This window comes from Miscanthus floridulus, chromosome 6, assembly GCF_019320115.1.
Source record: "Miscanthus floridulus cultivar M001 chromosome 6, ASM1932011v1, whole genome shotgun sequence".
In the NCBI taxonomy this organism is placed as follows: domain Eukaryota; kingdom Viridiplantae; phylum Streptophyta; class Magnoliopsida; order Poales; family Poaceae; genus Miscanthus; species Miscanthus floridulus.
In genome coordinates this window covers 96,906,530-96,931,618 of record NC_089585.1, presented here as the reverse complement: position 1 = coordinate 96,931,618, position 25,089 = coordinate 96,906,530, and the positions used below count along the sequence as shown (strand labels likewise).

Here is a 25,089-nt window from a genome sequence, read left to right as displayed (position 1 = left end):
AACCCACCGGCACGTGGGCCTGGACACTCATTCAGATCTGGGTCCCACATGTCATGGAATGATGCCATTTGCGGCGCCGTGCGTATCCGTCCGGTTCCGTCCGCGTCTTCCTCGGGTTCCTCCTGATGGAGTCCTGGTCGTCCTCCCCCGCCCGTCACCTTCTTCCTCCGAGTCGACTCCACTCGTGGCGAGAATAGCTGATACAAAGCAGCTTCGGAGTCCGCGAAACGCGACTATGTTACGGTTCAGCGAGGATTCTTGCTAGTCAAGAGCGTCTACCCGGCGAGATGAAGCGTCCGACCGGTGGCAAGGGCGGCGCGGTGGACCCGTCTCCGCTCCGAACCAGGTGTCAGGAGTGCCACGGCGCGCTTCTTGTCGTCGGAGCCGACTCCGGTACCCATTCTCCGGCCCGATTAGATTACACTAGCCCTATTCTGTTACCTTTACCAACTCGTCGTCCTCAACTGATTTCATCATGGTTAAATTCTTAATCATGGTAGGAACAAAATCGGCAAGCCCCTAGATGGAGCCGTTGGAGCCCCACCCGCTCCCCTCGGGTGCTCGCCCGCCCCCTCCACAAAATCCTCTAAATCCACCACAATCTTCCCTCAATCCCGCTCAAATCCATCCTTTAGCTTCGGAGCGTTCCCTCCTCGTGCTGATCTATCGACTGATGGGTCTCCTGCCTCCGGTCAGCGGCGGAGCTCGAACAAAAAAAATTTAGGTGGGGCGCATCGCAGACACAACTTTGTAATGACAATACAAGGACGCACATCGACAGCTAATTTATTGCAAATTTAAATAGCGATTGATGATGGTACCTCTAATTTGAAGATAGTAGTCCGTTAATTCAACAAAGACCAACCGAACAAGAATAAGTGTCCAAATTAAAGACCAAAATCCAACGTTCCAAGAGCTAAGAAACCTGTAAATTTGAAGAGAAAATCAGTTAGTGACTTAGTGTGTAATATATGAATTATAATGCAATAATAAAGTTATGGGGAGATATACCACTACACCACTAGCCTACTACTAAAGAACTAATCGTGTCTAGGTCTTCTTAGTGGCCTAGGCAAGTCAATAACCCGATTTTTGATGGCTTGAAATGTCTTCCAAATTTCATCTCCATCAAGGCCTCTAAAAATCTCCTTCTCAATGTAACAGAGTATCAAGTCATTAAGCCATTCATCGGACATCCTATTGCGCAAATCTGTCTTTATTATATTCATAGCCGAGAAGGCTCTTTCAACAGTGGCAGTTGCAACAGGTAGAAGCAATGCTAGCTTGATGAGGCGATAGACCAATGGAAAAGTGATGTCTCTTTCACTTTTAACCATCTGTATGGCCAAACTTCCAAAATCATGACAAGCCTTCCAAAATCATCACGAATTTGCTTTTGTAGCCCATTGAATTCTCCTCTCATATTTGAGGCTCCATCATATCCTTGTCCCCTAAGCCCTCTTAACCTCATCTCTAATGTCGGGGTGAAATCTATCAATTGCTATTCGACATCCAGGATCAGCAATAACATGAAGATTTGCATCAAATTCCCTAATGAGATCAGTACCTGCACTTTCTTGTTCATCCTGTGTTTGTGCTTGCTCTGTTTGGGCTTGTGCTTGTTCTGGCCTAACAACAGTTGATTCAACTTGAGAAACTACAACTAGTTCTTGATGTATTTCTTCAGATTCCACAGCCACACCAATTTGACTTTCATGGGTACTTGGGCGGGATCCAGAACCAACACTCATACTTGAAAAAAAAGACTTCAAATCTACACATTTACAACAAGCAAAATCTCAATTATCACATCTCAAATAAATTGCTAAAAGCCTAAATCTCAAATTCACAATTGTACCTCTTGTCACAAGTTTTTTCTTTCCAATTGCAGAAGATGCATGACTGTTGGTGTTGGGGGCGCCTGCTCCTCGGCCTCGACCTCGGCCAGCTCCTCCCTCTCGCTCTCCTTCAGCTTCTCCCTGGCCACGGCCATGCCCGTGGCCTGCGCCTGTCGTCTGCTCGTCGGCCAAATCCTCCTGGAGCTCCTCCTCCATCAGAGCAGCCTCCCCGGTGCCGAGCGGGAGGCCAGGAGCGGCGGCACGGCGCACCTCGGGGCTCGGGGCTGGGGCGGGCGGGTGTCGGGCGGCTGCAGCGAGCGGCCGAGCGCCGAGTGGCGCGGCGTGACTGCGTGAGCGAGCGCTGAGCAGAGCGGCGCGAATGGAGGAGCCGCCGAGCCGGGACGATTGCCGATTGGGAATTAGGGATTTGGGGTTGGGGACACACACTTCCACTTGGGCCGGTTGCTAGGCTGGGCTTATTGGGCCGGTTTTCATTGTGGCTGGGCGGCTGGCTACAGCTCTAGTCACTCGTCGGCCATCGCGACAGACGCCATTCGCACCGCTCCGCTGGCTGCCTGGGCGGAAGGGAGGAAGACATGGGGGCTAGTAGTGGTGCTACTCCGGCGGTAGGTGGGGCGGCTGCCCCACCCTGCCGCATGGGCAACTCCGCCTCTGCCTCCGGTCTTGGTTGCGGTTGTGGTGGCGCCTCCCCTCTGGCGGGCGGCCAACGGCTTCTGCCGGCCGAGCGGTCTTCGCCTGGAGCGGGTGGACCTGCGACTGCCGCAGTTGCCGATGAGGGTTTCGTGGCTGCCGGCGTGCCCGCCGCCGCGCATCCTTTGCTGTCATCACCGCCGTCTCGAAAGGGTGGGGCCAGGCTAGGGGCATCCACGGCCACCAGCTCCGGGCTATTGGCGTCACTTGGTCGCCCCACTCTCCCCCCGACGCCGCCTCGTTCTTCCCCGGCCACCTCTCCGCCGGCAGGTCCAAGCGCTTGCGTTAGGAGGATGGCTCTCTCTCCGGCGACTCCGACCTCGAGCGCTCTCCTTCCCCGTCACTGCAGGCCGCGCGTTTGACTTGCTCGGGCGCTGCTCCCTCCTCGGCGAGCCCCCCACCGATGGCAGCTGTGGCGCCGCAGGCAGCGTCGATGCCGTCACCAACGCCGCTGGCGGAGGGCTGCCACGGCCGCAACGGGTGACTGTGACGCGCCACGCAGGGGCGGTGCGGCCTCGCCCTCCGAGGCTCAGCGAATCCCAGTTCAACTGCGGCTCGGCCCACGGAGCAGGGTATCCGCCCTTGATGCTGATGGGTGGCGTTGCATCCTGCCTCGTTCTCCAAATCATCCCGTGGGCAACCAGCAGCTGTGCCGGGGAGGCGGTGAGGCCAGGCTTCAGCAAGGCGCCCGCTCGGGGGTCAGACCCCGGATCTTCCCTGCCGATTTTCGGGGGAGGTGCTTCAACTGCCTATTCTGGACTCATGAGCGATGGGATCCCATGCGCTCCGAGGGGTTGGTCGTCATGGAGAAGCCTTCGGGTGTGGGGGTCCCAGCAGGAGGGTCGCCCCTTCCGGCGCAGCTTTGTGGATCGCCTGACTTGGCCGCGCGTTGCTCCCCCAGCGTAGGAAGCGGCCGCGGACGCCTGTGTCGGATTCGGAAGCTGTGGAGCTTGAGCTGTTGAGGCCCAGCCGCGGGTCTTCGACTGACGACGAAGGCCATAACGCTCAACCTCCATCAGCTGATGTGTCCCTGTTGACACAATTGGAGGCGCGGTTATGCGTCCCGCTCGAGACCCCTTTGATCATCAAGCCGAGGCTGAGGAGGTCTAGGACACCTTCAACGGTGTTGTCGGTGCGTCGGAGTGGGAGGCTTACTGCTAAGGCCAAGGCCTCCAACATGACTGTCCAGGCACAAAATGTGCTGAAGCAAAAGCTAGGGATCGCAGACATGGCGCAAAGTCCGGAGCCTACGGCCTTGGACAGTATCAAGGCCTTCTTCGCTGAGCCGTTGTCGCCCTCCAAGCAGGAGGCCCTTCAGGCACTCTTCGCTCCAGATTTTGATCCGGTGGCCATGGAGCTCAACCTCACTGGCTTCGAGCAGGACGCTTTTTAGTCGCTGGGTTCAGGGCCTGCTGTGTTTGTTTGTCCCTTTGCTTGGTCCTCTGCGCGGCCGCTACGTAGTTTCTTTTGTAATCACAACTGTGTGAGCTCTGTCGGTGTTTGGTTCGGTAACCACAAAATACCGTCCCAGCTTTAATAATTTGTAAAACTCTCCTTCTGCTTAATGAATACCGTGCCAATGGCACGTTCGAGAAAAAAATTCTTAATCATGGTTAAATTCTTAGAAGGTGAATACATATTACCATGAAGACTCGGGCACGATTTATTGCCCTATAACTTCAAGTGCATTTTTCTAATGGAATGCACTAAACTGTAATGTTTCTACTTTCTAGAAAAAGAAATGCAGCAATTTCAAGTACAATTGGGGTATTTTAATCCCTTTGGATTCTAGGAAAAACAAAGGAAAAATATAGGATCCTCATTTCTATGGATTGAGTTACTGTTGTGTCCTTTAGTTGGAAGGAAACCTTCCTTTGTGTTTGATTTCACATGAAAACCATGGGAAAAAACATCCACTCAAACCTCTTGTTTCTTGTGTTTTTCTTGGTGTTTATCCAAACACCTATTCGTACAAAATTAATGTTGTTTCCTCAATTTTGCTTATGAATTCATATCCTATTCCTGTGTTTTTCCTATTCCTGCATTTTTTCAATCCTACATTCCGAAGGAGACCTAGTGAGCTCATGGCAGGAATTGAAAAGATTTTGGCTTAAAAGAACATTTGCAATCTTCTCTTCCTTTTAGAGTTTTGAATAGAGGTATTCACACAATAGAACCTTCATGTCCACACTGAGGGTAAGCTAAACAGCTAAATACTCGGACATGCGACTCGTTCAGGAACATAGCTATAATTCTTTTCTTGAATGGGGAAAAGGCTGCTGCGTGCTGCCTTGATCGTACGGTTAACAATTCTTCTTTATTTTGTTTAGATGATGCTAAACATTGGAATTTATTTTAGTTGCCAAGCAGGTTTAATGATTAAATTATTCCAGTGCATTAATACTAAGACCAGGATTATCATTTGTCATTTTCCTTTACTCTAGATATCTTCTTTTAAATTATTTTGTGTCACAGAATTACCTTGAAAACCATTGGTAAATCTACATTTTCTTCCTTCAAGCACTACCCATACCCATCAAGCTTCTCTATTTTGCAATTTTGCGATAGTGGTGGCTCTTACCTTTTGTGCTGTTATTAATGGGTGCAGGTATGCATGCATCTGCTGTTCAGGGTAGTACCTTGGGCGCAAGCAGGATGGACAGTTCTTATGTAGTATTATCAAAGAACAATAGATCTCAAGGTCTTGGAATCCCCCCACGTCCACGAAGTGCAGCAGCCCCACATATTGAACCTAATCAACCACCAAAGCCGATAGAGGCTTCATATATTATGCTTCCACCTCCTGCTGCTTCCATATACAAGACATCTTCCTCTGAAGGAGTTGGTAGACAGTTGCTGCCACCAAGTGTTAACTCCAGTAGCTCTATGCCAGGAAATAATTCTGGATTTCTCTCTAGTGTTACCGTATTAAAAAGAGCATTTGAGATTGCTACCTCACAAACTCAGGTACTATTGCTTGTTTAAGATGCGTCAATATTCATTATGTGAGCATGGATATATTTGGTACTTCTGTCATTCATATTTTTCTTTTTGTGTTTGTGCTATTTGTTTTTTATGTTAGTGATTTGATGGCTTAATTGTCATATGCAGGTTAAGCAGCCGCTTTGTCTGGAATGTATGAGAATTCTTTCTGATAAGATGGATTTTGAGATTGAAGATATTAGTTCTGATATTAAAGCTTATGAGGCTTCTCTTCAACATTTGGAGCAGGAGTCCTACAGCATCCTCAGTGAAACGGATTTTCAGAAGGAGAAACAAAAGGTGAGCGTGCCTCTTGGCATATATGATTTGATTACAACTAACTAATGAAGATACAGGATCCAGATATTATTGTTTGATTGGTATTGGTATACTTGATGAATAACCAAACATAAGCAATCAACTCATGGCAGAATATTACTGTCAGATATGTCCTTTCTTTCAAAAACTGTCAGATATGTCAATGTTCCAACCTTATTGCAGAAGCTGTCAGAATTTTTGTTGGAATGTGTAAGTTATAACACTTTTGTGAATTCCATTTGTATTTTGTGCTGCAATTTCAGATTGAGGAAGAAGAAAAGAAACTTAGAGCTGATATTGAAGAAGCTGAAAAGCAATATCCAGAAGTTATTTCTGAGATGAAAGATCTTGAAACAAAATCTAAACAATTTAAGGAATTGAAAGAGCAGATAGTACTTTTTCTCCTTGCCATTTTCTTTCAGGCATCTTCTTGATATTAGTTTTAAAGTTTGTCTAGGTTGCATTGTCTTGAATCATGTTTATTTACTTGATGCTAACAGTAGGTGCTCCATCTGTTAGTTTTTCCTGCAGTGTTTTTTTTGTTTTTCTTGCTTCCTTTGTTTCTTTCCTGTTAACAAGAGGTTGATCAATATTGCACCCACTTCTTTACTTGAAATGTTAAATAATTTGGTTCTGCTATTTAATTAACTAAGTAAAACATTCGATATAAGTTGGCACCAATACCACCACTGGATAATTATTATCACAGGAATATTGTTCTGCGAATCACCACCACAACTATGCAGTTGCTTACACAGTCTGCAATTTTTGGTTTACTCCTATTGTATACATACTAAATTGTTAAGAAAAGCTTATGTGTCATATTCTTGGCAGATACTGGCAAGAATTCAACAGCTTTTGGTTTCAGCGGACATCTCATCAGGTATACTCATTATAGTTCATATGTATATGGATATCTACTTATCAGATTAACAATGCACTGTCTTAATGTTGTCGTACTTCAAAATGTGTTGACTCCTTCAGTGAAATGTACATACAATTAGACATGTACTCTGTTTCATGTCAGCTATAATTCAGAAGCTCACAGTTTACCAAGTCTACGTTGCTTTTGTCATCATATATTTCTTCCGTGTCAACAAATTGATGGCTAAAGCCAATAATGTAGATAGCAGCAGAAATTATGATTCCTTATCTATGTGCAGGTTTCCCTAGGATTGAATTGTTTCCCAACATTTTCTTCTGTTACTGATAGTTTACTACCTGAAAAATTGCCAGTTCACTACGCAGGAAGAACAAGATGCTATTTTGGCAAAAATAGAAGTTTCTCAGGCCCATCTGGAATTGTTAAAGCATACAAATGTTCTGAATGATGCATTCTATATTTCACACCATGGAGTATTTGGAACAATAAATAACCTTCGTCTTGGACACTCTCATGAGGTTGGTATCCTAACTGCAAGTTGCAAATATCAAAGATAAGACATTGATTCACTACATTCAATGCTTCGCCTGCATTCTATTTGAGGCATACTTCTGAGTTCAGCTATTTTTTATTTAAATCTATGTCACTCTTAGGTTGAGTGGGATGAGATAAATGCTGCTTGGGGTCAAGTTGCACTTCTGTTGCATATCATGGCTCAGTATTTTACCCCGAAATTTCAGTATCCTTGGCACATAATGATGTTTTCTATAAGTTTATGTACTCATCACTCTCGTCAGAAGTATATCCAAATTATGGCTCCATTGGCCTATTATTATGGTACCTGTTTCGATGTTTTGTTCTTTTCTGATATGTTGCTTTCTATAAATCTATACCCAAATACATTTTGGCTCGAAGAAGTCCGTTAGCCATCTTCTATATTGTTAGGGGTGCATATCCAGATATACTTAGGTCCAAGAACCTCTATAGGTCCAAGAACCTCTATCCGCCAGCCGTCTCCTCAACTATTTGGGGTGTATTACTGCCTAGGATAGTAGTGTAAACATATGTGTGTCAAAGACTCCAAGGTAGTTGAGTAGTATTGCTGTGTTTGGTTTGCAGCCTAACTTGCGATACCTTTCTCATGCCACAGTTACTAGTTAAGTGTTTGGTTGATTGCCACATCTGTCCATGTTTTTGGTTTTCTAGCCACACTTTGTTAGCCCTCAAGTGCACGTGTCACACACTAAGTTTTTTTTAATAACTTCTTTGCTACTTACATTGCTAAGTTGAATGTTTCACTTCATTGATTACATATGGATGTTAAACCTTGATACTTAGCACGCTATAGTTGTTCTAGAAAGAAAACTGTGCTTTTGAGTTCCTCAGCGTTTGCATAGATACCGGATCAAGATTCATGCTGTGGGAAGCTATCCAAGAATCATAGACATCAATAACAAAACGTATAAACTGTAAGCTTTCTGCTTTGTGTTTGTCCCTTTCTAGATGATCTGTACGCCAGTATTCCTCAATCCTCACTTTTCAGTGGTTCATAATAAAATGGAAAAAAAATCAATCTCACTATGCTGAAAAAAAAACTTGTTCATTTGGTCGTCTGATCAAATTTTGACTCGTTTCCTCCCCAAAAATAAACATGAAATTTCTTGTTCTTTTTTCTCCCTGGACAAGTTTAGTTTTTAGTTCAAATTGTGTGGTGATAGATGACATCATTACACAATACTTTCAGAACTTTCATGTTTATTTTTAATGGATTTTCATGTCGCCAAAGTTAAACTAGTATCGGATTGTTGGAGCTAGGCCTATTGCGCAGGGGATAGGAATGGGAGGTGGACTTGAACGCCCGGCGGCGGACTAGCGGCGCCGTGCTCGGCACTGGGGTTTAGGGCTGGAACGCGAGAGCGAGAGAACGGAAACGCCAAAGAGCGAGAGAGATTAACTCAATCTCTGGCTAACCTTCGTTAAACAAAAGTGTTCCATACTTATACTCCAATCCTAACAACTTTCAGCTAATGTAAAGGGATAACAACCAAATGACTCATACTCATAAACACTCGGATGTAGCAACCGACGCTCCTGGCGCGCCAGGACGATGGTGACCGTGCTCTGGCCCGACTTGGCGCCTTGGCCCGGTCCACTTCTCAGCCACTTCCCTTCTTCTTCCTCGCGTACACGTTGCCCACCATAACATCTCTCCCTCCCTCGACGAATAGCTCGTCCTCGAGCTAAAAGGAGGGGGAAGCGGTCTTAGAAATCCTAAAGTGTCTCCCAAGTGGCTTCGGCTTCGGGCAGCAGCTCCCACTAGATGAGAACGTGCCACACCCCGCGGCGCAGTTGAGCGCGAGCTGGCTGATGCAGGACACGCCCGTTGTGAAGAGGAGGCAGTGCTGGCGGCGCTGGGGGCGGCGTGTCGCGGAACGGCAATGAGAACGCCGACGTGGAAGATGTCATGGATGCGGGCGCGCTCTGGGAGATGCAGGTGGTAGGCCACCTCATCGATGCGCTCCGCGACCTGGAACGGGCCGGCGAACCAGGGGCTCAGTTTGAAACGAGGATCGGGAAGTAGGGACTACGCAGGTCGGTGAAGAATGCACAGCCAGACCCAGTCGCCGACCGCAAACTCCAGCGCGCGGTGGTGGTTGTTGTAATGCTTCTTGGCGTAGGCCTGAGCCTGGAGGAGACGTTCACGAACTTCGGCGATGAACGCGTCACGGTGGTCTTGCAGGAGGGTGTCGACGGTGTCCGTGCACGCTGAGCCTGCAGTGTAAGAAAGAAGCGCCGGCGGTGACCAGCCATAAACCACCTGAAAGGGCGTCATACACAGCGCAGAGTGGTAGGCAGTGTTGTAACAATACTCCGCCCATGGGAGCCAATCCAGCCATGCGCGCGGGTGATCATCGGTGATGCAGTGCAGATACATCACAATCGTCTTGTTCACCGCCTCGGATTGGCCATCGGTTTAGGGGTGGAAGGCGGTGCTCATCTTCAACTTCACGCTCGCCAGCTTGAACAAGTCACGCCAGACATTGCCCGTGGACACCGGATCACGGTCGCTCATGATGGAGCTGGGAAAGCCATGGAGGCGAACGATGGCTTCGAAGAAGGCCTTGGCTACGGAGGAGGCGGTGTAGGGGTGGCTTAGCGCGATGAAATGAGAGTACTTAGAGAAACGGTCCACCACCGTCAGGATCACGCTCTTGCCATGCACCCACGGCAGGCCCTCGATGAAGTCGAGGGAGATGTCAGCCCATACCTGCGAGGGCACGTCTAAGGGCTGGAGGAGGCCGGTAGGATGGAGGGCTTCAGTTTTGTTCCGCTGGCACGTCGTGCACGAGCGAACAAACTCGCGCACGAGACGACGATCGTGGTCGATGAAGAAATCCGCCCGTAGACGCTGTAGGGTCTTCTGGATCCCTTCATTGCCCATGGTGTGGGCAAGCTGCAATGCCTTCGGCAGCGCGGCGGAGGATGCCGGAATGTAGACGTGGTTGCCGTGGAGGATGAGGCCGTCCGCCACGCGCCATGGCACACCACGGTCATCGATGATGGAGTCCCGCAGGGCGCGGAGGGTGGCATCGTCATGCAGTTCGTGGCGAAGGTCGTCGAAGAGCGTGAAGGCGGGCGTTGAGAGACCGCCGAGGTGCAGGTCGCCCTCCATGCGGCGGCAGAGCGCGTCTGCGACCGTATTGAGGCGGGGTCTGTACTCCACGGTGAAATCAAAGCCAAATAATTTGCTTACCCACTGGTGCTGAGGAACGGTAGAGAGTGGTTGATCCAACATGAACTTGAGGGCGTAGTGATCCATTCGGACGACGAACCGGTGGCCCCGAAGGTAAGGGCGCCAGTGGCGAACAGCTTGCACCAGCCCAATTAGCTCCCGCTCATAAGCGGCGAGCTTCAGGTGCCGCGGCGCAAAGGGGCTGCTGAAGAAGGCAATGGCGCCATCCCCTTGGTGGAGCACCGCCCCAAACCCCGATCCGGAGGCATCACAGTCCACGGTGAAGGGCTTGTCGAAGTCGGGTAGGTGCAGAACGGACACGGAGGAAAGGGCCTGCTTTAGGGCGTCGAAGGTCGTAGATGCCTCTGTGGACCAGACGAAGCCATCCTTCTTCAGGAGCCACGTCAGGGAAGCGGCAATGGCGTCGAAGTCTTGAATGAACCGACGGTAGTACCCGGCCAGCCCGAGGAAGCCGCAAAGGTCGTGCGCTGAGCACGGCTGTGGCCAGGTGGCCACCGCTTCGACCTTGTCGCCGTCCATCACGACCCTGGCCTCATTGATCACATGGCCGAGATAAAGCCGCGGAGGAGGTCACGAACGCACACTTGCTGCGCTTGACGTGGAGGTGTTGTCGGAGGGCCGATAAGACGGCGTTGAGGTGTTGGAGATGTTGTGACCAGGACGGGCTATAGATTAGGATATAAGGATGAAAACAGATCGGATACGGACGGATATCACCGATATTACATTTGTTTTCATATTTCTGTCCGGATTTGGATTCGAATACGGATAGTGCTAATTATGTCGGATAAGATACGATTGGATATCGACATCATAAATATATGATTTGAGTATTCGGATATGGATACAGTATCGGATGTTGGATATCCGGACTCGGATACGGACAGATCTCAACCCCTCTAAACGAATTCGGTTTCGAATACGATCGGAAAATATCCGTACCGTTTTCATCCCTATTAGGATATCGTCAAAAACACCAACATGAACTTACGGAGGAACGGCTGTAGGACGGCATTCATCAAGCTCTGGAACGTTGCCGGCGCGTTGGTCAGCCTGAATGGCATGACCAAGAACTCAAAGTGGCCATGGTGCGTTCTGAAGGCTGTCTTCTCGATGTCGGCCGAGTGGACGCGCACTTGGTGATAGCCCAAGCGCAGATCCAACTTTGTGAAGAAGCGAACGTCGTGTAACTCATCCAGGAGCTCCTCAACCATAGGAATGGGGAATTTGTCCTTCACGGTGCGCTCGTTCAAGGCCCTGTAATCACCGTAGAACCGCCAGGAATTGTCCTGCTTCTTGACGAGCAGAACCGGAGCTGAAAAGGCCGATGTGTTTGGGTGGATGATCCCTTGCGCGAGCATGGCGATGCACTAAGCTTCGAGTTTGTCTTTTTGTAATTACGCGTACCAATATGGCCTGACCGCCACTGGAGCCGTGTCCGGGAGGAGATGGATCCGGTGGTCGCACTCGTGCGTCGGCGACAGGCCCATTGGCTCGGCGAAAACATCATCGAAGGACTGCAGCAAGCGATCAAGCATGGCCGGCCCGGTGGCACGTGTGGCGTGGAGGCGGCCTGTCGATGGGATGCCCGTGCGCGTCGAGCCTAGACCCTTCCAAAGGATCTGGCGGCCATGATGCCAAAACGCCATGCACAAGTCGTCGAAATCCCATAGAATGGGACCAAGAGTGCGGAGGAATGTGACGCCGAGCACCATGTTGTTGTTGTCAAGGGGAATGGAGTAGCAGTCCACTGTGAACGCTTCGCCCCAATGCGGATGTCGATGTCACTTGCAAGGCCGCGGCAAGCCACACGTTCACCATTGGCGACGATGATGACCGCCCCCAGGCAAGGCTGGAACTGAAGGTCGATGTGGCAGGCGACGTCGACATGAACGAAGTTATGCGTCGACCCGGAATCAATGAGAGCAGTGATCTGCTCGTTGCCGATGGCAATGTGCACTTGCATGGTGTCCTCCGTGTGGATCCCCACAATAGCATGGAGGGAGATCATCAGCGTCTCGGGATCGAAGGTCGTGGGCTCGGCGGCGTCGGTGGTCGCGGGCTCGGCGGGGGCGTCGTCCTCGAGCTCCTCGACGACATAGTCCATGACCTCGAAGTAGAAGAGGTGAGGATATTTGTGGCCACAGACGTACGGCTCGTCGCAGTTGTAGTAGAGGCCGAGCTTGCGACGATCGACCATCTCGGCCGGGGTGAGGCACTTGAAAGGACGCTACGGAGGCGTCGAAGACGACTGCGGCTGCGCACCCGGGGTTGCGACGAGGTAGTCTGGCCTAGGGCGCCGACAGGGCGAGCAGCGGCGCGCGGGTTGCGGTGCTCATAGGCACGCGCCAAGGCCATGGCGCGCTGGAGGTCCTGTGGATCGTGGAGCTCGACGTCGATCCGGATGTGTTCTGGCAGACCACGCGCCAGTGTGCGCCATACGCGCTTGGAACGCCTGCTGGTACGCCTCGACGGTGGCCAAAAATGGCAGCCGGGCCAGGTCCACTAAGTGGTTCATGCGAAGGGTGGCCCGAAGCGCTGGTGGCACAAGCGCTTGAACTCCTCCCACTCCGGATCGCCGGTGTCTCATTCAAGGACATAGTACCAATGCTGGGCATCGCTAGTGAGGTGGAAGGAGGCGAGCTAGACTTTCTCTGCCTCGGGGGTATGTTGGGCCCAGAAGAACTGGTTGCATCGGTTGATCCAGCCTAGGGGATCATCTTTGCCGTTGTAGGTGGGAAAAGAGATCTTGTGGTAGCGCGGCACGGCGGCGGCGGCCGTGAGTTCTGGTGGCAAGTGGGAAAGCGGTGGCGGCATGTGCATTGGGGCGGATGGCGGTGGATGGGGGGCTGAGCGATGGAGGAGAAGGATGGCACAGGCGACGGCGAGTGTGGAAAATTGATGTGAGTGATGGGCACGGCCTGGGTGGTGACGACCATGGAGGACGGCGCCGAGTGTGTGCTCACAGGCTGGGAGGTGAGTAGCTCCAAGATGACCGGAGCCAAAGCCGGGAGCGGCGGAATGCCGCCATAGCCCGGTAGCCCGAGCGACAGAAGTGGCGACGCGGAGGCAGCTGGCCGGCTCTCGACGGTGGCCACGCGCTTGGTGAGGTCCCCCACCTGGCGCTGCAGACCGTAGATGGCCGCAGTGAGCGCGTTGAGTGCGTCGGTTGGGACCGCGGTGAATGGGGGCTGTGAGATGGTGATCGGCGCGGTGGTGCCGATGGTGGCGGTGGTGAGCGCGGGAGCGGATGGGAGCACCAGGGGCACGATGGAGGTGGTGGTGGAAATGGCGGCCGCGGCGGAAGCTCCGGCACCTGACATTGATGCCAGATTGTTAGAGCTAGTCCTATTGCGCAAGGGATAGGAATGGGAGGTGGACGGTCATGGCTTGAACGCCCGGCGACGCCGTGCTCGATGCCGGTGTTTAGGACTGGAACGCGAGAGCGAGAGAATGGAAACGCCAAAGAGCGAGAGAGATTAACTTAATCTCTGGCTAACTGACGAGATCCTAACATATGGGTATGTTAAGCCTCGGGATCTATGGTTCCCGATCGAAGAGACGTCCCGGTCGATCCCTCTAGGACCGCACGGGGGCTCGCGGGCTATACCCATCGGGTAAGCTCACACGCACCCTCGGACCAAGGAACCTGCCCGAGCCCGATCACGCCAACGCCTCTGCTCAGGGCTCGTGGGCTCGCCTGGGCCTCAGGCTCCCGATCGACGGGAAACTTGAGCCTGACCCTCGCTCCTGCCCGGCCTACGATGCCAGCCAAAGCCCGGGCACTAAAAGACACAACCCGAGCCATCAAGGCTCGGGGGCTCCCCAACGCAGCACTTTGGGCGCGGCCTTGCTAGCCGCTCCCCCGACAGGGTCACGCACGGTGCGTGACACAAGAAGACAAGCTCCCCTCGGCCTCTGGGGGCTCAGGGGCTTCCGGGCCCGCGCGCCAGCCCCTCTAGCCGACCTCCCTCGCCTCCAAGAAGATTCCAGAAGATACGCCTGGGGGAGGCTGGTCTAAGCCGACACAGCCTGGCACTCAGTGTGTTAGAACAGGCCAGCCGGACGACGCCCAAGGCTTCTTCGGCTCCACGACATCGCCACGGTCCACAGAGCGCCGCTGCAAGACCCTCCTGGACTCCGGCGCATGTAAACCATAGGCTCAACCCCCCAAACCGTCATGTACCCGACCTATCTCGATATATAAGGGATAAGATCGGATCCTAGAAGGGGAGGACGATCCCAAACAACACCGAGAGCAAAGCAACCCAGAGAGGGGCACCGAGAGCTCGTCCACCGCACCCGTCGTCTTTCTCCTCTCCGACGATGGAAAGACTCCACCGGCGGCGAGGCAACCTCAGGATTAGCACCGAGCTAACCCATATCAAATCTCTCTCTTCCTCCTGTACACTCTGTTGTAACCCCCGATTTTGGGTGCTCTTGAGTGTAAGGATCATCAGTTGCTAGACGTAGGACATCGATCGGCCCGAACCAGGATAAACCATTGCGTCCTCTCTGTGATTCTTGTGTTCTTGAGTCCATCCGAGTTACTGGAGACACGCACTCTGACACCGATTCGAACAACAATGCTTGCCGTGGTTCCGACCCCGCGACACTAACCTTCATTAAACATAAGTGTTCCATACTTATACTCCAATCCTAACAACTTTCAGCTAATGCAAAGAGATAACAACCAAATGGCTTGGATCTAGCAACCGACGCTCCTGGCGTGCCATGAGGATGGTGACCGCGCTCTAGCCCGACTTGGCGCCTTGGTCCGGTCCACTTCTCAGCCACTGCCCTGCTTCTTTCTCGCGTACACGTTGCCCACCATAACACGGATGCTGTTAACATATGAAAGTAACCATAATATTTTTTTTATAATATGGGGTATATACCAAAATGGAACCTAAAATAACCAATTGCTTTGGTATTTTTCTGCATTTACTGTTCACCTTGATTGGCAATGCAACTTATCATGCTTTGCATGTGAGTAAGTGAATGGTTGATATTCAGGTTTGGTCCAGCGAATGTGTTGTTCAGCACCCGATATGATGTTGCCATGACATGGTTTCTGAGGTGTCTGCAGGAGTTTGTTGAGTTCGCTGTAAGTTTGGATAAAGAGAACATTGTTCCACCTGATAAGTCATTGAAGGTCCCTTATAAGTAAGATTTTCTTGCTAAGCTAGGGCTCTCGTGTTATGTTTGCTTACAAATCATGTCACTCTCCTTGTAACTGCCTTTTGGCTTTAACTTTTAATAAATTTCTGTAGGGGTGTAAACCCCTCCAGCTTCGTAAAAAAAAATCATGTCACTCAAGCATCAGATTTCTTCAATTTGTTGCTTATTATGGCATATCTTCACTTTGCAACTTCACTTAAAGAAATATTTTAATCACTGAAGATGCCCTCACCTGGGGTTCAGGGGTTGAATTTATTTAGATGTGTTCTATGCTTTTTTTATGCTTTGTGATCTCCTTTTTCTTTACTTTGTTCATTCGTACAAATCTGTTGTTTTGTAACAAGCTGACAACGGACAAAAGGTTGGAAAATGTCTTATGTCCACAACGTTGCCCAAACTGTATAGTTAATTTTCTTTGCTTCACAGGATTGATGGTGACAAAATAGGGGGCTACAGGGTCGTCCTAGGTGATTTTTTTTTTGAAATCTCGTCCTAGGTGATTTTCACACGAAGGAGAACTCGACCAAGGCGCTCAAGAACATGCTTTGCGTTTTGAAATGGGTTCTCTGCTCGATCAACGACAATGGAAGTTTCGCACTACCCCGGGATCACTACAGGCGCAAACTCGAAGAGATAGCTGGAACCCGAGATAATAGTTTCAGTACAGGCCAAGTTACTAACAACTACTCCCTTCCTCTCAAATTATTCGGTCGCTTTTGGTTTCTGTGCCAAAAGTTTGACTCGATTTATAGAAAATACGTGCAATATTTGTATCTTCAAAGAAATTTATTAAAAAACTAGATTCAAAGATCATTCTAATGATATCAATTATGTATCATAAATATTAATATTTTTTAATATATATTTTGTCAAAGTTGTTTCTCGAAAAGTGAAAATAACAGATACTTTGGGGCGGGGAGAAGGAGCTGATTTTAGCCCCCTGGGCCAATAGGAACTTTTTTTTATTTTAACACTTTTTCGAACTTAATTTTAAATCTAACACTCTCGAGTATTTTTTAAACTAACACTTTTGGCCGCGCCTATTGTCCCGGCGTGGCCAAATGCCTGTGCCGCGCCATGCATGGCGGCGCGGCAGAGGGCTGACGTGGCGGCGACCGGAAGCGCTGGCCGCTGACGTGGCAGGGCTCTGTCGCGCCACCGATCTTGGCGCAGCAGTGCCGCACCCTGATCCATGGCGCGGCAGTGCCGCGCCCTGATCGGTGGCGCGGCAGAGCCGGGTATAACCTCCACCGATCAGGGCGCGGCTCTGCCGCGCTATGGATCAGAGCGCGGCACTGCCGCGCTAAGATCGGTGGCGCGGCAGAGCCATGCCACGTCAGCGGTCAACGCCTCCGGTCGCCGCCACGTCAGCCCTCTGCCGCGACGCCATGTATGGCGCGGCATATGCATTTAGCCGCGTCAGGGCAATAGGCGCGGGCAAAAGTGTTAGTTTTTTTTAAAAAAAACAAGAGCGTTAGATTTAAAATTAAGTTTGAAAAAGTGTTAAAATTAAAAAAAATCGCCAATAGTGTGACAATACGTCACATTTGATGCACGAAAAACATCCGAGAAGATGAGATCCTGCCATACTTAAAGCCGGTCACCATCCGTCTGGCTGGTCGTTCAAGCAGTCCTTCGCCTCTACAGTACCGATCGAATGAGTAATAAAGGAAAACCTGCCACCCTACGCCATGGTGTCATTATTGTTATAAAACATATTGGTAGCGGTTAGGATTTTTTCCGCTTTGTTTTTCATGATCAACACACGGTAGATGAAAGTAGAACACGAAAGGTTATTCTTTATTTCTCTCAATATTGATGATTACAACCTAGAGCTTCTATATATATATAGTTCTATCAAGACCTAAGAGTTTAATAAGAGTCTATATATAAATGGACTAGGATTAAGGCTGTGTTTAGTTGTAGGAATTTGGATTTTGGGGCTACTGTAGCACGTTCGTTTTTATTTGGCAAATAGTGTTCAAACATGGACTAATTAGGCTCAAAAGTTCGTCTCGCAATTTTTCACCAAACTGTGCAATTAATTTTTCTTTTCGTCTACATTTAATGCTTCATGCACGGGCCGCAAACATTCGATGTGACAGGTACTGTAGCAACTTTTTGGAAGTTAGGGTGGAACTAAACAAGACCTAAAATTCTTTCTACTTCTTCTCTTATACTGTAGAGTCCGTATCTTTTAGAATAATTATCGCCGTGGATCGGAGTAAATGGCCGGCCCGGCCCGGTCCCTTCCGTGCAGCGCCCACCACCACTCAGCGCCGTGGTTAGTTAACTAAGGGCCAGCAACTAACGACCGTGGAAGTTGAACCGAGATCCGATCCTTGTCAATCTCAATCCCAATCTATCTCAACGACGATTCCGTCCCTCGAAGAAATTCCACGCCACGCGATCAGCCCCCCGCCCCGGCCCGCAGGTCCAGTCGACCGTGCCGTCGCCGTGCAGCATAAACAAATCCGTCGCCGTACGTGACGTGCTGGAAAAAGCCATCCCGTCTAAGTTCTGAACCATGCGTTCTGCATGCGGCCCGTATCATCGGCTGTTGGGGTGAGGTTCAGGTCAGTCTTGGCGATGCAGAACGCAATACAATAGTAGTACCGCTGACTACTGTATCGGGTTCGCGGGCGACGTGCCGGGATACAAATAGAGCCGTGCTGGCTGCGCGGCTGGCCTGATCTAGCGCGAATACACCTCCTCGCCCCGTTGCGTGCGCCGTGTGAGATTCTGCTGCTGTTGTCTTGTTGGCGTTGGGCACCGCCCGCCCGCCCGCATCACCAGCACGGTTCGCCGCGTGATAAATTCGCCGCGCTGCTGCGTGCCTGACGCGCCGCTCGTCTCGTGCGCTCACGTCCGCCAGGCAGAGAGGGACGAGGAGTTTTTACCTCGAAGGGGGGAAAAAACACGGAGAGGGAGGGAGGAAGGAGAGGCCGAGAGAGCACAGGAATAGAGATGGTGGCGGGATCGATGAAGCACCTCGTGCAGGTGGAGCCGGCGAAGGAGGCGGCGGGCGGGGCGCCATCGGCGGGGCCGACGTACCGATGCGCGGCCGGTGGCAACGGCGCGTCGCCGCCCGCCGTGCCGGGGCTCGACTGCTGCTGGGACATATTCCGGTACGTACGTCGTCCGTTTTCCGCCGCCGCCGCGCGTGCGTGAGCGTGATCCTCCCCAGCCGTCCGTCCTCCTCTCGCTTTTTGTCCCCGCGCGGGGCCGCCCGCACCGCGCGCGTAGGCGTACAGATAGATCTATCTATTCTCTCCCCCTGGGATTCGCAATGCCAGGCTCTCCAGCCTGTGGATTGCGCTCACCATCGACATGAATCCACCGCAATTCGCTCGCTGTTGAAATTATTATTGTTGTTTTGTTCCCAACCCCCCGGTGGTGACGTGACGTGCTCGTGCGCGTGATGCGACTCCGTGCAGCTTGTCCGTGGAGAAGTACCCCGACAACAAGATGCTGGGCCGCCGCGAAATTGTCGACGGGAAGGTCGGTGATCGTGGCCCACAGCCTGGTTCCATACCTGCGCCCGTGCTGGTTCCATACCTGATACCTGCGTCCGGCGTGCGGTTCTTTGTTTTTTTATATGTTCTGCTGACTGAATTCCACTGTCGCCTCTTTGTCTCATCATGCGTCCTCAGGCTGGCAGCTACACATGGCTGACTTACAAGCAGGTATACGACACCGTGCTCAAGGTTGGGGCCGCCATCCGGAGCTGTGGTGTCGGCAAGGTATGGGCGTTTCCTTGGCTTATTGCTCGTGATCTTCCATAGTGAGAGGCTAGAATGAATGATTCTTCGTTTATTTTCTTCCATTATCCGCCATGCTGATGCATGGATCGCTCACAGTTGCATGTATGATTGTCTGCAGAGCGGCCGGTGCGGCATCTATGGAGCCAATTCTCCTGAGTGGGTCATCAGTATGCAGGTGCACTTATTATAGTAGCAGTATCCGGAACCCAACTAGAAACATAGGATGGTGATCATCAAATGCTGAATAAAAGAAAAGACTGTTAGCCTCATAACTACAAGTCCTACTGATACAACTTTCTTGTTCCACCAAAGAAAAAGATGGCCAGAGCATTTTAACTTTTCATAACGTGCTGGAATTTATTGGAAAGTAAAATTCTTCTTTAGTACATAGTTTTTGACTTTGTCAATTGTTTGGTCCTTCTGGGGAGAACGCGCTTCTAGAAAAGTTTGTGTAAATTTCTATGGATGTGGATGCCAGAATTCTACTGTCTTTTACGAATATATTTCTGCATCTTTTCGGTTATTGACCATACCACAACTTCCACAATGCTATCACCCTTACTTGTTGCTTATGCACTCCATTGCTTTACTGTCCAGTCCTGCAATGCCCATGGCATTTACTGTGTTCCACTGTATGACACGCTTGGTAAGTTTTTTTTGTTTCTGTAGAGCAATAAAAATTGTTCAGAATTATCATGTTCACAAAGCAATTGTCAAATCACAACATGTGTACAGTCACACACGCACACATGTAAAGGTCCTGTTTGGGTAAGCTAATAACAATGGTCCGCTCCATCTACCGTCAACTTTTATGGCTGTAGGTGCTGGGGCAGTAGAATTTGTATTGTGCCATGCAGAGGTACAAATTGCTTTTGTTGAGGAAAAGAAGATTGGAGAGGTATGCTTCTTTATTGGAACCTTTTGATAATATCTCCACCCTTGTCAGCATATATGTATAGAATTTAAAGCAACTTATAAATTGTTATTACAAAAACAAGACATTATTTTATCACCTATTTCAAACCTATAAGTTTTTCTCATACAACATTTGAATGTTACAGCAGGAATCTAAAATCATTATTTGCATTTTCCTTATATCCAAAAAGATAACAAAATAGTACATTGATGATTTATTAGAATATTCCACAGCATAGTGTACATCTAACTTGCCTGATCTAGCGAGAATACCTTGTACCAGCTTGTTTGTTTGGGCGTTTCAAATAATTCATTGTTCTTTTCAGATGCTCAAGACATTTCCCAATGCGACCAAATATTTGAAGAGTAAGTTTGAGAAATTTCCTGGATGTGTGGATAAGCTATAATGTAGTGGATATGACTTACTGATAGTCATTCATTTTCATTTTGATTAAAGCAATTGTTAGCTTCGGTAAGGTTGATCCCGGGCACAAGGAAAAAGTTGAACAGAATGGCTTGTCCATCTACTCATGGGAAGAGTTTCTGCAACTGGTAAGGTTCTCCCTTCCTGACCAAATCACATATGGAATGAATAAATGCTTAGTTACAAGAATACTACTAATGTGTTAAGGCACGTTTTCCGTTTCAAACTTATACATTTTTTGGGACATCAGTTAGAAAGATTAATCTTTTCTGTTCTAACAACAGGGAGGTGAAGAGAAGTTTGAACTTCCACCCAAGGAAAAGGATGACATATGCACAATAATGTACACCAGTGGGACAACTGGTGATCCCAAGGGAGTGCTAATCTCGAACAAGAGCATTGTTACTATTGTTTCAGCAGTAGATGAGTTCCTTAACAATTCAAACGAGCAGGTAGACCATTCATATTTTGCTCCTGTGTTTTCTATCCCAATGCATTGTCTCTTCCTTTTACAAAATCTTATTTTGTTCTATCAGCTTCACGGGGATGATGTTTACATTTCCTATCTTCCGCTTGCTCATATCTTTGACCGGGTGATTGAGGAGGTATTCATTCGCCATGGTGCTTCAATCGGATTTTGGCGTGGGGTAAGGATACAAAATACATGTTCTATACTATTACTAGCTACCTTTTTTATTAGCGCGATTTGATCAATAAGAATTCTGCTTCAGGATGTGAAACTCTTGGTCGAAGACATTGGAGAACTCAAACCAACAGTATTTTGTGCTGTTCCACGTGTTCTGGACAGAATTTATGGAGGTATACTGCAATTTGATTAAATATTCTTTTTTACCATACCTTCTAGCAGCTATATTCAAATACTTATGTTATTCAAACCTTAATCCAGATACTGATGTTCTATATCTCTGACTCAGGATTGCAAGATAAAATTGCAGCTGGTGGTTTCCTCAAGAAAACCTTGTTCAATGTTGCTTACAAATAGTAATACTGTTTTTTTCTTCTTATATGCACCAAGGTACATCTTAGTTAATATAGTGATCAAACTCTTAACTTTTACTGCAAATGATTGTGCAGCAAACAAGGCAATATGTTGAAGGGAAGCAAGCATGAAGAGGCTGCTGCAGTCTTTGATAAACTGGTCTTCACCAAGGTACAATGAAACGGCGAGAAGTTGTGATTTCAGAAGTCAGTTTATCGCTTATCGCTACTTATTTACTGATTTGATTTGTTCTTTTGTATTCTGTATAGGTGAAACGGGGACTAGGTGGAAGGGTTCGATTGATTCTATCTGGCGCAGCTCCCCTATCTAGACATGTTGAGGAGTATCTGCGTGTGGTGACATGCTCCCATGTCCTTCAAGGATACGGTATCCTCATCAACATCGAAATATACAGTTCCAAATTGACAAAAAAAAAGAGCAGTCGCCCAAAATGTCTGATAATCTTAATCGCCTATCCTTTTTCCCCTCTCTAGGACTCACGGAAACCTGTGCTGGGTCCTTCGTTTCCCTGCCGAACAACATGTCCATGCTGGGAGCTGTTGGCCCTCCAGTCCCATACGTCGAAGTACGCCTGGAGTCTGTCCCTGAGATGGGTTATGATGCACTGTCGAGCGAAACGCCTTGTGGTGAAATTTGCATCCGAGGGGACACCTTGTTCTCAGGGTACTACAAACGAGAGGACCTAACAAACGAAGTTTTGGTCGATGGCTGGTTCCACACAGGTATCATCGATCCCTATTCCAGTATTCCTGCAGCATCTGATCGAACATGTCCATGTCAGCATCACTGGCAGTCAAGAAAATGTCTAAGGGAACTGGTGCTTTCATAGCCCTGCTTTGTCAACAATTTATGGTGTGCATTAACTCCTGGAAGATCATTGTTAACTGTCTTGAAAGAGACCTGATTTAACTTGCCATCTGAAATACCTTTGAAATTTTCCAAAAGTCCAGATATCTTTCCACGTATAATGGTTGTTCACTGTCAATTATTACTATTTATTACTGCAGGAGACATTGGGGAGTGGCAGTCCGACGGAAGCATGAAGATCATTGACCGCAAGAAGAACATTTTCAAGCTCTCACAAGGAGAGTACGTTGCGGTCGAGAATCTGGAGAACATCTTTGGTCAAACTCCTGGTGTTGATTCGGTACAGCTCAAAACAGCCTTCATCTACACACTTAAGTGTTCTGCAGCTAATGATTACAAATAATTCCATAATCCACTAATTTTCTTAGTCTAAATCATTATTGGTATGGTATATCTTCAGATTTGGGTCTACGGCAACAGCTTCGAGTCAAGCCTTGTTGCAGTTGTGAACCCCAACAAGCAAGCACTGGAGCGTTGGGCAGAGTCGAACGGGGTAACTGGAGACTTTGCCACGATATGCGAAGACCCTAAAGCGAAAGAGTTCGCCTTGGGAGAACTTACAAAGATGGGGAAAGAAAAGAAGGTAATAAGAGCGAAACCAAAACCCTCGTCGTCTATTTATTTAGAATTAGAATGATATTGCTGCTCGCGCAACTAGATCTGACGCATCGTCATTCTCTTAATCCTGGTGCAACAGCTCAAAGGCTTCGAGCTCATCAGGGCTGTTCATCTGGACCCTGCACCGTTCGACATGGAGCGCGACCTTATCACCCCGACGTACAAGAAGAAGAGGCCGCAGCTGCTGAAACACTATCAGGTATGGGCGCAGTTTCAGGTAACTCAGCTTGGACTACCGATGTTGGTGACGCTGACCTTCGTGTGCGTTTTTGTGTCGCTTTTCACGCAGAGCATCATTGACGGTATGTACAAAAGCATGAAGTAGGTTGGGCACGGCTCGACCTGTTGCAGCACGGCACGGAGAATCAAAATGCACTGCTAGCCGCCTAGCCGGTGACCTCGGCAAACAGACTCTAATGTGAATGGATATTTATTTATTGCGTTATATTGTGTCATTAAAAAGTTATACTACATGCTGTTAGCTAGGTCTTTTCTTTTCTTTTCTTTTTTTTTGCGTAAAAGCTAGGTCTTTTCTTTAATCCCTCCTGAAATTGGCGTACATAGTGGAGCTGCGTGAATGCGCCCGTGTCAGTGTTTCCATATAAATACACAGTAATTCTTTTTTTTAGCTCAAATGTACAGTAATTCTGCAGATACGCGCATCGGCTTTTCTTTTCGTGGAAACTGAAAAAAAAAACGGCCGTCCCTCGCTCACGACGTGCCGTCCGCCGATGTGCGCGCGAGAGGAACCGCACGCCGACCTCGGTCGCTAGGCACGGACGCACGGTTCATGCACCTAAAGCCTGTTTCATTCACGGTTTGGTTCAGACTGCTCTACTAACTTCCGCTGTGGACTTGTGGAGTAGCTCTATAGGCTGATAAGCACGGAGCACAGCTAAAAAGAACGAGGAGCGAAGCAGCTCTAAAGGGTCTCCATAGCCTGAAAAGCATGGAGCAAAACTAAAAAATGAGGAGCGAAACAGTCCTAAACAGACCCTAGCTTTATAGGCTGAAAAGTACGAAGCAAAACTAAAAAAACAAGGAGCGAAGCAGCCCTAAACAAACCCTTATATGGGTTGGACAAGTTGAACAATCAGGATGTTATCCGCTCAGCTGGCAAGTGCATGTGGGCCATATCAATGATCAAGGAGCTAGTCCAATAACATCAAGGTCATCTTCAACCTCTGGTATAGTGGTGTTGGATGCTAGCGCCGCTGCTACCATCCCGCTACCAAATGCAAAATCTTCGACCTTCTTGACGCAGATGTCGACTGCCCTTCGTTGATTTGCTCCCTTGGGCTCGCTCTCCACCTAGTAACGCGCTCCATCTTCAAGCGCCATCTCAGTTGGGTATTCTACTGAAGTTTTGCATGCCCAAAGCTCCCTCTCTATTCGTAGATCGTACTTAACAAATGGGAAATTTCATTGGCTGCAAGACTAATGTCGGGTTTGTTGGTTTCAAACCGCTCGGGCCCAACCTGTTCACGTCCTCCATACACGGTTTGGTCCAGGTTGGTTCACTGGGGTTGAGCGGTTTGGATCTGGGTTCAGGGCAACGACCCACCCAGGGGCGGAGCCAAGGAGGGGCTAGGCCAACACAAACACATTTTTACTCGATATTTATATTAAGAAATATATAATAAAATTCTTACCATATATATTTATTTGCTATGTGATACTTTAATTAACTAGTTAATGATGTTATTTGTACTCTGATTTCTTGTCCTCTTCCATATTAATCTCTTATAACATCTTATATAATTAAAAAATTAGTCTTTCTATTATTTTCTTCATCTCTTTTGTTTCTATAACA

The 25,089-nt window shown here is 48.8% G+C and overlaps 2 protein-coding genes across 11 annotated transcripts; both read left to right on the top strand.

Moving 5' to 3' along the window:
• Nucleotides 1–97: 97 nt before the first annotated feature.
• On the top strand, nt 98–16,541 carry LOC136456379 (beclin-1-like protein). Of its 9 annotated transcripts, none has more exons than XM_066456225.1 (10): nt 98–393; nt 5,181–5,516; nt 5,661–5,831; nt 6,113–6,237; nt 6,684–6,732; nt 7,098–7,250; nt 7,386–7,471; nt 8,130–8,201; nt 15,503–15,652; nt 16,094–16,541. In XM_066456225.1, exons 2-10 carry the CDS (start codon nt 5,205–5,207, stop codon nt 16,161–16,163), a joined length of 1,188 nt encoding a protein of 395 aa, XP_066312322.1. In that variant the 5' UTR covers nt 98–393; nt 5,181–5,204; the 3' UTR covers nt 16,164–16,541. The 9 variants fall into 9 exon arrangements, 5 of the variants coding, with proteins under 5 accessions (XP_066312322.1, XP_066312320.1, XP_066312321.1 ...); XM_066456223.1 differs by having other exon boundaries at nt 5,158–5,516; XM_066456224.1 differs by lacking the exon at nt 15,503–15,652 and having other exon boundaries at nt 5,158–5,516.
• Nucleotides 16,542–18,345: 1,804 nt separating this feature from the next.
• LOC136456377 (long chain acyl-CoA synthetase 4-like) lies at nt 18,346–23,904 on the top strand. 2 transcript variants are annotated; one of them, XM_066456220.1, is made up of 19 exons: nt 18,347–18,795; nt 19,105–19,168; nt 19,321–19,410; nt 19,550–19,606; nt 20,029–20,077; nt 20,253–20,329; nt 20,673–20,712; nt 20,804–20,898; nt 21,055–21,222; nt 21,307–21,417; nt 21,502–21,589; nt 21,706–21,772; nt 21,866–21,941; nt 22,040–22,157; nt 22,265–22,513; nt 22,799–22,938; nt 23,059–23,241; nt 23,356–23,475; nt 23,566–23,904. In XM_066456220.1, the coding sequence occupies exons 1-19, from the start codon at nt 18,635–18,637 to the stop codon at nt 23,599–23,601; spliced, it is 1,989 nt and encodes a 662-aa protein (XP_066312317.1). In that variant the 5' UTR covers nt 18,347–18,634; the 3' UTR covers nt 23,602–23,904. The 2 variants fall into 2 exon arrangements, with proteins under 2 accessions (XP_066312316.1, XP_066312317.1); XM_066456219.1 differs by having other exon boundaries at nt 18,346–18,795; nt 21,055–21,417.
• Nucleotides 23,905–25,089: the final 1,185 nt, after the last annotated feature.

Bases quoted from the DNA above. Each gene is read 5' to 3' on its own strand.
- LOC136456379 (XM_066456223.1), top strand. From the start codon at position 288: ATGAAGCGTCCGACCGGTGGCAAGGGCGGCGCGGTGGACCCGTCTCCG. The intron at 5,832-6,112 runs GTGAGCGTGCCT...CTGCAATTTCAG, and splicing joins TTCAGAAGGAGAAACAAAAG to ATTGAGGAAGAAGAAAAGAA. The intron at 8,202-15,502 runs GTAAGCTTTCTG...GTTGATATTCAG, and splicing joins AATAACAAAACGTATAAACT to GTTTGGTCCAGCGAATGTGT.
- LOC136456377 (XM_066456219.1), top strand. From the start codon at position 18,635: ATGGTGGCGGGATCGATGAAGCACCTCGTGCAGGTGGAGCCGGCGAAG. The intron at 19,411-19,549 runs GTATGGGCGTTT...GATTGTCTGCAG, and splicing joins GGAGCTGTGGTGTCGGCAAG to AGCGGCCGGTGCGGCATCTA. The intron at 22,939-23,058 runs GTACAGCTCAAA...GTATATCTTCAG, and splicing joins AAACTCCTGGTGTTGATTCG to ATTTGGGTCTACGGCAACAG.